We start from the raw sequence: 17,070 nt of genomic DNA on the forward strand, positions 1-17,070 counted from the left end.
GAAAAAGTACTGGTGACAAACGAGGATCAAAAGTAACCTTCTTTAGTCACATATTTTATTAATATACCCAGTGCTTCTACATTTTTTCTAATACAATTTTTTTATGTGCAATATTATCGGCCAATCGAGTAACAAATTTACAAAAAAGGGCTGCTGCGTGAAATTGTCATAAATCGCCACAACCTTTTAAGCATGCAATATACACACAATCAAGCAATATTTTAAGGCCATATAGATATCTTGCAATTTACTTTCCTTCCTCTATCTTGTACCAAAAAAGAAAAGTCAGTATTTTTCATAACACTGTAATAAACACGAAACAAATATTCTATTGACATTGAAAATAAGATAAAATATGTTTGAATTACGATCCTTCATATTATTATGGCTATAAAAATTTAATTATAAATATTGAATGTTAAAGGTGTGCATTATAAATATAGTCGTTCATTATCAGCATTTGTTCGAGACAAAGTGCATCAACCTGTTGTAGGACAGGTCCTCTGAGATCATTTAAAATATTCCAACTGACCGCAACTCGTTTTGTTTTCTTGGGAACGTTTTTTATGTTTTAAAAAGAAAAGCCTTTAAACTGACTTATAGAATCCACTATAAGGTATGTTGTTCGTATAATCATGAGTATTTGATCTTAATTGAAAGAGGTAACGAGAATTTAGTAGTTCCTTACTTTTAGATTTACTGATTATATCTCATTTGGAAACGGTTGTTAATATCAGTATTGTCGGTGAAATTACGTTCACTTTATAATAAAATCAAATAAATATACTTAGCCACAAATTCATTATAAATTTATAATATTCATTCACAATAGGTAATTTGTTTATCTATAACACGTATAATAATGATGTGCGATAATTTGGTGGGCGACAATAATATATTTTGTCGTTATTTTGAAATAAGTAGTGCAAAACAAGGAAAAAATTAAAATATTTAACGGCACCTCGGTTCCTCTGTCTAGGGGCTGACCGTTAATCGGTTTGCAAATAAAATGAATGTCATGTACATTTTAATATCCCTGGATGTATTCACACATAAGTGTAATACCCACGAACATGTTACAATGTAAACGAATATAAGGTTGTTTCCGATCATTGTGACGTAAATCATAATATATTCATAACTTTTTTATTATACAGCATACGTTCTTGTTGAATTTTATTGGATAGAACGCCCTGTGATATTTGTCTTTTAATAATCGAAAACATGCTCAATACAGGTCCTTGGAGTAAAAGTAATCAACAGATTATCATGACAAAAGTATTTAAATTCGTATGTTCGATTGCTTAAAATAGATTGAAGATTAAGCTCGTACCAATTTAATGGGACATAACCTTGGTGGTATTTGCGCAGTTAAAAATTAAATTTTTTTGTGTAACAACATATTTTAGTATGAAAAATGTTCAGTAGGTACTGGTTAAATAGTAAAATTGATACGAGACGTTGTAATAGACGTCCAGTGTTGCTATTATGAATTCCATACAGGTGGTAGGGGCGGCGCAGGTGTCGCATTGTTACTTGCATGCTATGACCTTTGCATAAGAATACAGTTGTTATTCTGTATGAAGAGTTTAGTGTATAATCGCTGTTCTAATTCTAATTTCAATTCAAGCGGAAAATATTCTTTTCACATCAATGAAAAAAAAGATTATGAATTTTTTTCTTAGTTATAATATGATGTATTTTTATGGTGCAATGTAGCGAATAATTTCGATTATTAAACTCATAACCTGATTTTATTTTGAGACTAAGAGCAAGACACCTTAAATGTATTTTTAATTCTCTTGTAGCGGAAATATAGCACAATGCTATAATTAATATTTTGTCATTGTAAAATGTTAAGTAAAAACCTCTAATCGCCCACAGCCTCACTACCCAATTTGTTTTGCGGCTAGCGACTCATTGTATGCAGTTTTTTGCTAGGCGCGAGTTTTGGGAGTGACGTACCTATCTTATGCCGATCGAAAGCCGAAAAAACTCCATCAGAATAAATTGAATCACGTACATCACTTTTTGTGATGAGACAATATTGATTATGTGGCTATTATTCTTAGCTTGCGGATTTTAATTTGTGGTAAATAAGACGTGATCTGAGCCGCGCGGGCGGGCGTCTCCTATTTCGGTTGTTATTGTTGTAAATGAGTGGGATGCTTCGCGAGATTAATATATGCTTCTATATGCTAAGACTAATCTGAGGTGTAACGTTTTGATTTCGCATTATAACCAATGAATAAATTATCTTCATACTTATTTAGCTTATTCATATCGAACATCATCTACTTGAATACGAAATTTTAGAAAAATATGCGTATCAAATTATATTTTTAAATTATTAAAAAGGATAGAGCTAATCAACTATATTTAAAAATAAATAACATTATAAATTTAGACTATAAGGTTCATTTTACCGTATCGTTCCAACGCTCAAACTTGACAAAGTTTGTGCGCACGTAGCAATGCAATCATACTTCGAAGCTTTGAAATGTATAAATTTAATAGCAACAGAACATCGCAGTGTGAAATTGAGAGCGTTTATCTGATTCCACCGATGTGCTCGAGATAGCGGTAAGTGGACCAAGGGCGGTGATAATACAAGGTTGCCCTACAATGCAGGCAGCTATCAAACGCCATTCGCGTAGTTCATGTTAGTTCAGTTGAACGGTATTCTTACTACGATATTGTTCTTTCGAGGCAGTAATAGAAGCTTCGTTGTTGCGGAGATGGCATTTCGGTGAATTGAACTTTAGTTTGGAATGGAACTGAGAAATGAACCCAAAATGTTCTAGCAAAAGTCTAAAATATTTATTGAATCCTACATTTATTTTATTGAATGCCTGGTCGCTGACGTGACGCTTCGTTTAAAATTTGAAATACACAAAATAAAATAAAACATAGGTATAATTTTTGCAAAATTTGAAGACAAAAATAGAAATGAGGATAAAGCCACCATTGAAGCCACCTTGCCTCTATTTGAAAACTATTTCAATCTAGGTATATTTTAATTTTAAATTTATGAAAATAATGAATTTGTGTATATCCAAAATAGAGTTCGAACGATTTTAAAAGGCAATCTACATTTTATAATACAAAATTAAAGTACCTACCTAAAAGTGGATAAATTAAATCATTATTCACCAATCTAAAAACGTAATTCATTAACCTTCATAAATCATAGAACAATTTAAGGAAATACATTATTTCGTTAAAATTTGCACGATTATTCTATTGCTTTAATAACACTAGACCACATGTTATACCTAATTGTGGCTGTTATTACATGTGTGAAGTATTCCAAACACAGACACGTATGTTAGACACTTCCTTAATATAAAGCGGATGAACTAAACGTGCGTTCCTTTTTTGTTACAACACATGCTGGGGAGCTTCAATGTCTTCTTAATCGCAAATTTATTTGAAGAGACTCGATAAACACACTCAAGGATATTCATTTAGATGTTCTTTTAAATGTGTAATTTGCTCCAAATTTTCACGGATCGTTTCAAAAATGTTCAATATCTGCATTGTAAATCAATGCAAAATCTTCACACTTGATAACATTAAGCGGATCACCGAGCGACGGTTAATCCAACAACCTAAAACTGGAAGGCCGAATGATAACAGCGAATGCATTGTTTTCATTTTATAAAGGTCGCCACTGATAAACGTATGACGACCTCGTGATTCGTGAATACGGAAGAAACAGGTCAATATAAATTTACCAAATTATAAATTTATCATTGTAAGCGCTCGTGTCGTCAGAAACATATTTTTCCGTCGACTTCACTCGGTAAATATGTCGCCGACAAAGCTCAAGGTTGACCTCCGAGATAAACGCGATAACTTTAGGGTTACAGGCTTTATGATGCATCGAGGAAACGCGACGGTAAAGATTTATCTTAAAATGTTTACTCAAGATGTCTAGACAGGATTGTAGCTAAGATGTATGTAATTTTTTGGAAATGCCAAGCATGCGTTTATGCACTAGTACCTACATGTGAACCGACGGGAGTGAGTTTAATTCCCTTAGGAATTAATAAAGCGGATAGCTCTACAAATAGCGGGGCGCGTAACGACTTGATAGAATAATATGCTATCTGCAGCCTTGTCCCCGTTCGGCGACCCACTTGCATGTCCTGGAGGATGCTCTTTTACTAGCACACTTCTGAACCAATTACACCATTTGAAACTATGAGAAAATAAATGCAATCCCTCTTCACTTCGAATGAGTTGCATATTTTTTCCATTTTAACATTACTTTGTCTTCTTGTTATTCATTAGATAAGATCTTTTAAATAAATAAGCATATTTCTAAGAAGTGCATTTTATGGACAACAAGAGATAACTGCTAATGATTCTCATAGTCAAATTAAACGTTAATATACGAGGAGAGATGTTGATTATATAATAGCAAGTAAATATAAATAGGAGCAAGTGACGCACGTTGCAGTGGATGCACACGCTGTGAGTCAGGCGCGGTCGGCCAGGTCAAGGCTATGCTGGAGTGTGCCCTGATTTGATGACCTGCTTCCGAACTCCCAATTGTACCGTCAACCGCTTCTGTACACATCAAATGCTTTCATAATCCTTACACAGCAATTATGAATTGTTGTGTTGTGTAAGCAAAATTCATAGTGTCGCAATTGTTTCACTGAACAACTAAATTATATTAATGTTTCGCAATTGAATGACCAAGAATAAATACATTATGTAGGAAATAAAAAAAAAATTAGAAGAAATTCAAGATGTAATTGCAAACATAAGTACTCGAATCAGTTAATTGACTATTATCGCGGATCTGAATATTGCTTTGGACTTGAGAATTATTATAATTTTTTTTTTTGGTTGGAGACACGTCTGTATGTACCTGTCGTGACTATGGCTCATCAAGCCCCGATCTTTCACGCATTTTATGGGAGATTAAAAACTTCGTCTCGGTATGTATTACGCAACGCTCGACTCACGACGAACACTGCGTTATCGTATTTCAAGGGCAGTTCATCGATGTGCACTGTGCTGTGTGCAGGACTATGTAGCGCCTACATTGTGTGCCATACGTGCTGTCATGCATTCCAAAGATAACGTTAATGTTCTCTTCGGCTCTAGTTAAAAACGATATTTCACTGTGCACTACAAAGTAAGGTCAAACCATTCTGTTACAATGTAATGGTGCACAATATGCTCAAAATAACTTATTTTACGAGCATTTTATAGCAATAGAAAAAAAAACGTGTTCAAACCGGCTCTGGACCTAAATTACTATGAGAATGTTAAGACTAAATAACTTTTGCGAAACTGCTCAAACGACCGCATAAAATAGATTTACAGTCGCGGAAATACAATAAAATAACTAGAAATAGATATTGGAGAACAGCGACCAACAAAATATAGAACTGGTTGGTTGATTGATAGATGTCGAGGCTTAATCACTTCCGACTAACCGGGAATGTGATCTATTTTCTAAACACTGCCAACAATAAACGGTTTAGCTTTATAGTCTTAAAAGTCTGTATCTCTCAGAAAAGAAACACGCTGAATTGATTTAAAAACTGTCATTTATTCACTTGTTTTTTTGTACAGGATCAGCACTATAATATGTTTTCTAGACATAATTAAAAATAATCGTTACAGCCAGTTATGCGTAATCTATGAGCACATGTCAGGTAATGGCGATAACTTTTAAATTGATAGAGCAGAGGTGAACCTGCAAGGATAAAAAACAGCAGATGCAATTACAGTACAGGGACCGTTGAAATGTCAAGCATATTCAAGCAAGTCGATAAAAATACCTCTGCTAGAACCGAGACTTGACAAACATTAGTTAGAACACGTTCTATCATTACCAGGTGTCCTGTAACCGTAACCACATGTTAATTTATTAAATCGATTAGCATTACAGAAGCAAAATTTAATGAAGGTCTTGTTGCAAGTTATCTGCAATCGAAAAACGAAACCAAGAGATTTATTTCACGGTCATCATTTATATCTTGATACAATGTGATGGGATCGATTGTCGGAAATGATTTACAAGACTTGATTAAAGGGCAGAATAAAACCTCGCTACGGACAGCGGCGTCGGGGTACGTTAATGCTATATCCAATTAAATTACAAGATTATCCATGCCATTTTAATAATAAGTAATTACAAGTCATTAAACGGTGAACAATATAAATTGAACTCGTTGCCCATTATCGGTAGATGTAAGATGCCAGAAAAAAATCACTTAAATTGTATTCATTCTAGAGTTAAATTATAGGTCTTCTTTAAAATTTACAGTTATTCAAAGCAAATTTACCAAAGTTGATTTTCGATGTCTTTTTCAAACTTAAACTGATTCATTCAAGTAGTTCTTCTTTACAGTTGCTAATCTGTAGAATTCCTTTCAGATGAGTATTTTTAAAATTGAAATTTGAAACTTCATTCCTGCCTACAGTAGGAAATGGCAAGTCGGAATAGTTTTACGAGAGGTGGTAGTAAAATTCTTGCATTATACTCGTGTTGGTAGTTTATACAAGTGCTCTTATTGGCAATGTGAGCTTGCACCAAAGCGACTTTTATTCCTAGCGTGAACAATGGCCGAGACGCCAATACAGCCGGTTTTGTTACTCTCAGTGCGATCACAGCTACGAGTTACGACGCTATAAATTCAATATACTAAGACGTGCCCGTGACCTGCGAGGCGTTCGTCTTGCTTCGCCGGTCTAAGTAATACGATCTATGTATTTACATTGAGCTATTTTTACACTACGTCCTAAGGTAGCGTCAAGTCACATAAACCTCTTCGAGGCTTCGCTCTTGTTTCATGATTTTGCTCGTTTGTAATATCCTTAGCTTCATAAAGCTTACTTTTCTAAAACGCTTATTATTGTTGTAAGGTAAATTAACTGGATGTGGAAAGGTCTAAAACCCAGCCTAGAGCCTTGGCAATTGTCCAGCACTGCAACTAGGACACACGTTCGTAGGTGTCAGTCGAGAACGGAGAAACCGTTGTTGGCAGTCTCCTTAATAGGTTATGCGGAATTCGCACTAGTAGCATCAGCCAGTATAATAAATATTTGATGACTACACGACGAAGGAAGGTAAACGTACCAATTCAGGCGATTTTTAAAATCATTTTCAAGGCAACGTCGTATTAGCACATGTGTCATGCTCATCGCGTTCAATTATTGTGCAAATAAAATCTCGAGCAATTCAATGTTAAGTGCAAATTTTATGTGCATTAGGCGCTGGAATAAATTTCAGCCAATAGTCTTCATATTGCAAGTCATAAGGAAACTGTGATTTATATTATTTTTATGAGCTCCGTCTCGAAATGATACTTTGTGATTATATGTCATAGTTATGTGTACCTATGTCAATTCAAGACTAGACCTTCGATACACCTTCAAATGTAATAGCATATTGGTGCTTATTAGCCTTGACCATGACTAGCAATTAGATAGAATTATCTTCAATTTATCCCACTACTAATGTGCCTCCCAGCGGTCTGACATAATGTTCAACTTGGCATGCAATTATTCTGCACATGCGAATTAGACCTTGCACACTATGCATTTACAGGTTATATTATGTTATTGTTCTTAGATAACGACTATGAATGATTTATGTTCCGAGGCTCAAATATGACTTCATTTATCACATGCCAATTGTATACCATCTGGACGCCGAATTTTCGTTCTAAATTAAAACTATGATCTTGTTAAAGCCCACATGTTTTATTTAAAATAAATATACATCATTATTTTGTCTAATTGCGAAATTGGCAAATGTTGTGGGAGACGACACAGGCTGTCAATCTTTTTCTATAAAAAACTGCAGATCTTATCTTTTGGCAAAATTTTCTTCCGAGCTGGAGTCAACGGCTTCTGTGACAGCGGACACGGACTATGCCAGATAAATAAATAGATACACCATTTTAAGCTTTTAGAAAAAAAATTGTTTATCTACTTATTGTTCCGCCTTGATATTGAAAAATTGCTCCACTCCTACACGAATTTCGTATTTTAATGTTTTAGTTTTGTAATCTCCTCTTAATAAATTAGAGTGCGATCAACTCTTTGATTAACGTTATTATTAGTTTTAACTTTGCTTAGAAACAAATAGAAAACAGAAATGAAATGGATATTTTAGTATAAAATATTATATTTTAGAACATTTTCATTGTAATTTAAGAAAGCAAGAGTGTTGTTTTGCGGTAATTAATATTGCATAAATTTAGCTAAAAGTTTTTGTAACGTTGCGTGCATTCTTTGTCGGAATTTCTGATAAAATAAAACAAAAAGCTCTACTGGATTTCTTTGCCCTTTGTGAATTACTAAGAACTTGTCAAACCAGTAGCGTTTTATTACAGTGTTGTTTTGTTTAGGACTATAAATAAGGATGACTTATAAGTTATAACTTGAATTTGAAGTATAATTACATACGTTCAATTTTAGGCTTCAACTGTTGGAGGCACAAGAGCAAAGTATGCAAAATGGGAAGATAGTTTGAATGATGAATGAAACTGCATAGTAACAAAGTGTCCCAATTATAGTAACATGTAGTTGTGTCATCGTTACCCTACAGTGAGGACAATGCATTACGCAACCGATGCATTTTATCCATCTGTATGTCACTCACGCGCGCCGCACAACGGTCGACGCATCAATGTATTGCTTTGACCTATTTGAGTCTAGTGAATACAATTTGAATCGTAGAAAATGGATTTATTTCATCCGTGCAAATATATATTTTAGAGCTGAACAAGCTGTTATTTCATTTTAGAGCTGAACAAGCTGTTATTTCATTTGTGTTAAAATAATTTTTACAGATTGCTTCTGCTGTGCATTTATCTTATATCAAATTCTTCATCCATATGCTAAAAGTATGTATGTCCAATATATTAATTATTTTTTTCACGCATATAATGTCGATTGTTTATTACATTTTCTCTTAATTTCCGGATTCCTGCAGCACGTCTGTTTTTACAGGCGCTCAATAAAGTCCCAAAGTAAACATGTAACCAAAAACAAACATCGCATCTTCGCATCGTTGTCATACAAAAATAACTCGCTTTCGCAGGAACACTCGTAAATACACTCATAAAACATGACCAATTACTATATTTTTTGACATGTTTCGTGATTAATATATAAAAAAGTGACAAATCTCATATATGTATTATAATTTTTTGTGGAATGAACTACTCTGCAGAATCCTTTAAAGACGATAATATTATGTTAAGAAAAGCGAAAGACTTATGAAATTCTCATATATATGAAGGAACAGAAACAAATAAGCAAGACAACGATTCTATATTTTCCCAAGGCCTAGAATATAGTATTAGCCCGCGGCGAAACCTTGATTGCCCAGTGCAATATCACTGCGAATGCGGACTCAATAGTTATATCACGTAAATCATACGGTATGAAACACGAACCTGTAAAGGAGTGACTACCCCATTTCGTGATACAAGAATGGACTTTACTTTACCCGAAACAGAGCTCATATTCCTAGAGCTCTGAGACTGAAATACGGCAAATATTGTTTGCTAGTAGAGTTTAAGTCGATGCGCTTGCAGGCGAAAGTAAAACTAAAGCTGTTCACTAAAAGCCTACGTTCATCTAACATCGTAACATAATGCCTAAACATTACATAATCGTCCGTGTGACTGAATAGAACGGTAACATGGTTCTTAGCAGGTCACATTCGCGACTAACATCAGTGATTGTCAAGTGCATAGAAGTCAACGAACAGGATTACCATTGCGTATTCAATAGATGCTCTTTAGCCTTGACTTCCTCCTGTACTCAATGGCTCCCAGCCAAAACTATAAGTTCTGCTTCAGGTCGTTTAAATTCCGTCCTTCCAGGATCTATCATCGAGCGAGTATTTCAAACTACAAATGCAACTAAAACATATTTACAATGTACGGTAATTAGAACACTAAGTGAGAGAAAACCTAATTTGTCACTGGTCAGTTCAGCACGCTCGGTTTTCTCATTACGCTGCCATTGAACGTAACGAATGACCAGCACCGATGCATGTGTGGGTATTAAAGGTTATGCAGCCGGCGTGTTAAGTCTGCTATTATCTTTTAATACCATCGACTTCATTATTCGCTACATTTTTTGCGATGGCAGCGAGGCGCGGCACTGCGAGTCGCCGACACGGGTTTGATAACCCGGAGACCTTGGTCTTAATTGCGCTTCAGCAGACCATTCCGCCACGTCCACTTTTTATTCGCCTGCATCGCTAGTAACAACACGACAACGATAATAACCCGTCCAACTTCGAATGATACATAATACGAGAAAGACTTAAACCAGTCGTGCACTTGCTAAAAATAGCCGTGTAACTTTAAGAGAACTCTACTCAGAAAGCTAGTCATAGCGATTCTTTACAGATTCGCTCGATAAATCACATTTTTGTCGTTCTGTTTTTTGTTCTGAAATGTCATACCATATCCGTCATGAAATATACCAGGGATAAACGAAGAAAATTAATCTAATAGGCTTATATATGTAGATGTATATCTACTAGATGAAAGCGTCTCTACCTAGATACATTGAAAAATCTCTACAATTTTCTTTCACATGCTTCTTTTCTACTATGTTGTTATTATTAACAAAATCTTTTATTGTTTCAGGTAAGCGGGATAAATTACCAGACTCTTTTACGCATCAGGTATTTAACGTATGAATTACCTATCACTATTATTTTAATTTTCAAAATAATTCGTGGTACTACATTAATTTAATCCCTTAACAATGCAATACCAATCCACGTTTTGCCTAGTAACTAAGTATTTTTAATAGGTCTAAACTATAAATGCATGTGATTTAATTCTTCACATTCAATTGTTTCAAGTTTTCCTTATCCACGTCCACTTCAGCAATATGCAATAGATTTTAATCTGAAACAGTGCAAGTGCGCTATAAATATGAGTTACTAAAAGTATGAAATTGTATAAATAATGTCATTGACTAAAACACTAAACAATCGCGATGACTTCAATAACGTGATGACTTTAAGTGGTCGGAGCGGGGTGGGGGGAGAAGCAATCGAGCACTTTGTGCACGCATGACTGAGTAACATCACGACTGTACAAACATTGTCTGTACTCTGTAGCTCTGTAGTCTGTACTATAGAGGCGGTGACAAAAAATATACTTTGCCCTGTTCAAGAAATGAGACGGTTCGAGTCACTGATTTCAATTATTGTTTACTTATAGGTCGTAGAGTCACGTTGTTATACGATGTTCAAACAAGTGTACCTCCTTGTAAAAAGCTTTTTATTTTCAGTACGTTTGGAAATATTATTAGTTGCTATCTACCGTAATAATTAAAGTTGCACCCACACAATAACGAGTAATTAGGCAGGTAGGTATAAATAGTTTAAGATTTATATTTAACTATTGCTCTATTATTTTATATTTATTACCTACGGCCTAATTTATATTTACATAACAATAAAGTTTTACACTTTTATCTCTAATATGTTATCCAATTCGCTTACTAAATTATACAAATCATGATATAAGAATCAAATTAGCCAAGATGATACTTCCAAAACACAGCAGGTCAATTACCCTGCGAACACGTGATTATGACGAACTAACAATTTGTCACCGAACATCATTCTCACGTCATACAGAGTTATCAAATCGTTGGATTGAACTTGAGTATAAATATTCATGTAACATTCCATTAAAAAAAATACACACGAACGTAAAATCTCCTTTTGTTTTTGGGAGTCGGTTAAAAATTATAAAACCCGTTGCGAACGTGATTCAGATGACTAGAACGTAAGGTTGGTTTGATAACCTGAATTTAATTTAGGTGAACTAGTAACGCAGATCAGGTACACGATAGAAAATTCATTGAATATTAGATTTATCCAATCAAACGTAGCTATACAGAAAAGGTAATAAAATAAATATAATTTATTTTATTCAAATATAGAGTTAACATTCAGGCCTTGATCTTCAAAGTGTTATATACCTACCTATGAAAAATTACGTTTTTAGCATGTTTCTTACCAATCGAATTATAAGAACCTAATGTGGAATCGTATTAATATAATTACAGTAGCACCTCGTTAAGTCGAACCTCGATAAGTCAAAAACCTCCAAATCTCGAAAAAATGTCTTGTTCCCTTCCCTTCAAACCCGAAAACCTCCGTAACTTGAAATCTTGGCCCTCTGTTAGTCGAAATAATCACCGAGTCCCTCCAAGCCATTTTTAGGGTTCCGTAGCCAAAATGGCAAAAACGGAACCCTTATAGTTTCGTCATGTCCGTCTGTCCGTCTGTCCGTCTGTCCGTCTGTCACAGCCGATTTACTCGGAAACTATAAGTACTACAGTGATGAAATTTGATGGGAATATGTGTTGTATGAACCGCTACAAAAATATGACACTAAATAGTAAAAAAAAGAATTGGGGGTGGGGCCCCCCATACATGTAACTGAGGGATGAAATTTTTTTTTTCGATGTACATACCCGTGTGGGGTATCAATGGAAAGGTCTTTTAAAATGATATAAAGTTTTCTAAAAAACATTTTTCTTAAAGTGAACGGTTTTTGAGATATCAGCTCTCAAAGTCGTAAAAAGTATGTCCCCCCCCCCTCTATTTTTATAACTACGGGGTATAAAATTCTAAAAAAAATAGAGGTGATGCATGCTAATTAACTCTTTCAACGATTTTTGGTTTGATCAAAGTATCTCTTATAGTTTTTGAGATAGGTTGATTTAACTGTAATTTATTATATTTGCTGCTACGGAACCCTTTGTGCGCGAGCCCGACTCGCACTTGGCCGGTTTTATTGTACATATTTTCACTCTATAACTCGAAAAATTAAATTTGACCTCTGTATCTCGAACATGGCAACATTTTATTTTACAATCTTTATAACTTGATCATTTGGACTTTAACAACTTGCCGACAGTGCAGTACTGAGTACACTATAATTGTTTCTTAGAAAACATTTTAGGAGTATACGATAATAAATTTATGACTCACGTAAACACGTGTTTCCATTAAGTAGGTAGGTATCTGATGAAGAAATTATCGATTCAGTAGCTCAGAAAACCGATACTAATGATTAAGATGACATAGAAGACGTGAATAGTACATGCGCTCCATGCGTTTCCATCAAAGAGGCAAGAATATACCTTACGAAATTTTATGGAGCGAACCAGTATCTCTGAAGAAGAAGAATTTTCTGTTCTTTATAGATTAGACAATGCTAGAGAACAACCAAATTATCTAAAGCAAAAAAAATACTGACTTTTTTAATGCCGTATTTTTTATTTTAAAATGATTTGAAATAATGTTGATTTATAAATAATAAATAAAAACATGTTTGTCATCTCTGCAAGTTGAATTTTAATGTACTTTACCTCTATAACTCAAAATTTATAAGAATAAACCTCAAACTCTTTATGTCGAATCAAAATCCGCCTAAGTCGAAATCCTCCATAAGTTGAAAACTCTATAACTCGAATTTTTTGGTGTCTCCCTTGATGTTCGAGTTATAGAGGTGCTACTGTATTAATTATTATGTATAGGTGCGTGTACACTGTACATTAATAATTTATATTTACGGTACCTATTTAAAGTGTTTTATTAAATTTTCTCGATAGTCGCTTAACGAAAATCATTCAATAATAGTTAGGTACCTAGGTAGGTAAGTAGTTAAAAAATAAAAATATTTTGAACTTGACTCTACGAATATGTTTAAAATTTAAATCTTTACGGTTTAATACCGTACCTAGCTACTAAGAAAATATGCAATTGATAACATTGCAAACGAACTCGTTATACTTACTTTGAAAACAATTTGTTTAAAACAAAAAGTTTTGATAAAGTGCTTTTACATTGTCACCTATTTGATTTTCTGTGCCACGGCTGCGCGACTCGGCAGAGGCATGCGGGGTGGTTGCGGGGTGCGAGCGGTGGTGTGACGTCACGCTCGACCGTGGCAGTGAGTATAGTGAGAGCGGCGGGCGGCCGCGTCGTTGTTCGCTCGCTCTACGTACTTCGTTGACGACGGTCGCGCGCGCGTAACGTGTTTGTGTTTGTATTTTAACGTACGCGGTAACTTCTCTGGCTCTGCATTTTATCTAGACAAACTCGTGTGACTTTTCTCCCTGCATTGCCTATTGTAGCGTTGACAAAAACTCGGTTCGCATGAGACTTTCTGTCTTATTGGAGTGGAAGTAGAGACGACCGACGGTGAAATAGGATTTGTTTCGGTCTCGACGCCGGTTACATTAGTGGCTGTTATTATAGCGTTTTGATAGTTCAGTGCGACCAAAAGTGAAGTGTTGGACGTAGGGATAATGTCCGTCGGCGGTCGTGAACACGGGAGCGTTTGACGCGCTCGTCGACATGAGACGCCGCTGGTCCAACAACGGAGGGTTCCCGTTGCGTATGCTCGAGGAGAGCTCATCAGAAGTGACTTCCTCATCTGCTTTGGGATTTCCTCCGGCTATGGTTATGTCGCCGGAATCGCTAGCCTCGCCCGAGTACGGGCTCGAGCTTTGGGGCTACGATGATGGCATCAGTTACAACACTACCCAGTCGCTGCTCAGTACACATTCGTGCACGATGCAGCAGCAGCAGCCGCCCACGCAGCCCTTGCCGTCTATGCCGCTGCCGATGCCACCCACGACGCCTAAATCGGAAAACGAATCTATTTCGTCAGGTTAGTTATCGGAACTTTCTGGTAAATTTTTCATACAAATGTTTACATCAAATTTTGGCGGTCGGCGATGTGCCGGTGCCGATTTGCGGCCGAGGCGGTGCGATGCTGTCATCGACCTTTGGCCTGGATACCTTGACCGGGCGACACAGGCCGATGTCTCTGCGCACAATGCTCATAATAGGTACAAACGTTTTGTTTACCTACAGTTGCCACTTTGACCTAGACCACTTACCTATTTTCAATAATTATTAATTAGTATTATAAACTGTTATTTTTCGGAACCTTGAAATCAATTAAACATTTTATTATAGTGATATACCGTGTATGAACATTTGATTAAGTAGATATATTTTCATCAGACATTGAACAACGCATATTGCACCATGCGTTATTATAATTTATGGACCACACGCCATTAAGTTGAGAGTACAGTATGGTGATTGGTGACTAATCTTAGTAATGACAGAATAGTTTGTCCGTGGGCGACCTATGGTTAAAAATACGCCACCCATGTTTACCTGCCCATATTACTCAAGTCAGTTATAGACTTATAGCGACGAGAGCTTCGGGAATGGTAGGTGTGATGGTGTACGTTGTTATTCTTAGTAAACAAAGTTGCTTGTTTGGTTTGTGGCCGCTAAATAGGTAGGAGGAACACTGTATGAGTAATTGTTATCGCGACACGTTCAAGGTTATCGTGGAAAATTTAATACATCCACAGCCCGTGTTCCGGAAACAGAAAACCGTCGGCATTCAAATAAGTTGTGAACGATAAACACTAAGCCGGTTCAATTAAAATACAATATAACTAATTGAAGTTTATCGTTCATACCTTACTTGTGTATACATACTCCCCACATGGTTTTAGTTTTGTAGCAAGACACTAATGTTAATTTAGTTAATTCATGGCTGAATTACCTAACATGCGAAAGACTACTAATAAGTTATTATTTTCAATAGTTGTACACCTTTAATTACTGGTGTATAAGTGTTACTGCGTTTATGTGTATCTTACACTGCAAAAGCTTATGCGAAAGTTTTAGTTGATGGGCTTGATTTCATAAAAAATAAAAATGTACATAGGAGAAAGTGCCTTTAGAAATTATGTAGCTAAGCATAAGAAATTGCCATAATTACAAGTTACTACTCAAATCTCATCAGAAACTAGAATCGTAAGCTATAGTTAGAAAAGCAAAATGAGTATAATCATGTCTAGTGAACTCGCAAACATAATTCAGTGGCTTTTGCTGTTAGGTAATTTATATTTTGACTTCGCTTGTAAATGAAATCCTTCTGTACTGTTACTGTATGTACATTATGGAGATTATTCTTATTATGAATAAAATTCTAATCTTTCACCATTCGAAAACACCTGAATCCAGTATTGAAGATTGCACAACATTATCTGAATTTCGAGAAAAATCACAAACGTGTTTGCAAATTACGTTAGACTTAGAGGAGCGTCCAGTAGAGCGTCGCAGCTTACAAGACTATATTCGGCTGTATCAAAGGAACACCATTTTGTTGCCAGAATAGTACAATACTTAATCTATCATCAATTCTCGAGGGAGGTATGAGGGGTGCTCGGGATGAGGGACTCTCCCTCCTATTAGCATCAACTGTTGACTCGTCATGAACGAAGAATTTTCTATATTTAGATTAAAGAATGTGAAATGCTTCCATACACGACGCTAATATAATAGGAAATGTTCGGCAAAGGCAATTTAACATATGTTATTGGAAACTTTATGTCTTCTAGTTATTCTACATAATATAGAAACATCTCAAACCACGAGTCACCATAAAATGTCGATCCCAATTTATAAATGGAATATCTAATATCATATTCTAATATGTCATAATATTCTAAATCGACTCCTTTCATACGATAAATAAAGTAATACACATATAAACAATTTAAAAGTGGATGCAGTGGGTTTCGTCGAAGAGGTTGGCTCGTTTGACCGGTTTAGAGACCACTTCGATGGTGAATCGCATCGCCTGACAAGGCACGTATGTCCATGATATATATGTATACAGCCATCTATGTATAATGGCAATGTTACAAAAATAAAGTCGTTCAATTCACATTCATTCCGATTGCAAAGGCCAGTCTCGGCGCAGTTTAACAAAATAAATTGCACAGAAAATGCTTTAAACAATTTCTGCAAGTTCCACTGGAAATATGTTCGCTGATTTACTCTTGGCTTGCTAAAAAGTTAAAACTTTCGCTGGCGTGTACTTTTATCTTCACAATTTTTAGTGTCACTCAATAGCTATTATAATTTATAACAAAAGTACCTATTACATACATAATATCGCTAAGTATACCAACCTCTTACTAAACGAAACAAAAACAAAAAAAAAA

At 35.4% G+C, this 17,070-nt stretch overlaps 1 protein-coding gene across 9 annotated transcripts in view; it reads left to right on the forward strand.

The window, feature by feature from the left end:
• EcR (Ecdysone receptor) overlaps positions 1-17,070 on the forward strand; it is a 111,968-nt gene that overhangs the window by 72,781 nt on the left and 22,117 nt on the right. For 3 of the 9 annotated variants that reach the window (XM_090105344.1, XM_090105343.1, XM_090105345.1), the window contains exon 1: positions 14,049-14,702. The exons of 4 other annotated variants lie outside the window; for them this stretch is intronic. In XM_090105344.1, the coding sequence (XP_089961470.1) occupies positions 14,387-14,702 (316 nt within the window). In that variant the 5' untranslated portion in view covers positions 14,049-14,386. Of the gene's footprint in view, positions 1-14,046; positions 14,703-17,070 lie in introns of those variants that run through there. 2 more of the 9 variants (XM_090105346.1, XM_090105342.1) reach the window with 2 other exon arrangements.

This window comes from Colias eurytheme, chromosome 9, assembly GCF_061535395.1.
Source record: "Colias eurytheme isolate Ceu_HAF_F1 chromosome 9, ilColEury1 Martin Lab GWU primary, whole genome shotgun sequence".
NCBI classification, from domain to species: Eukaryota; Metazoa; Arthropoda; class Insecta; order Lepidoptera; family Pieridae; genus Colias; species Colias eurytheme.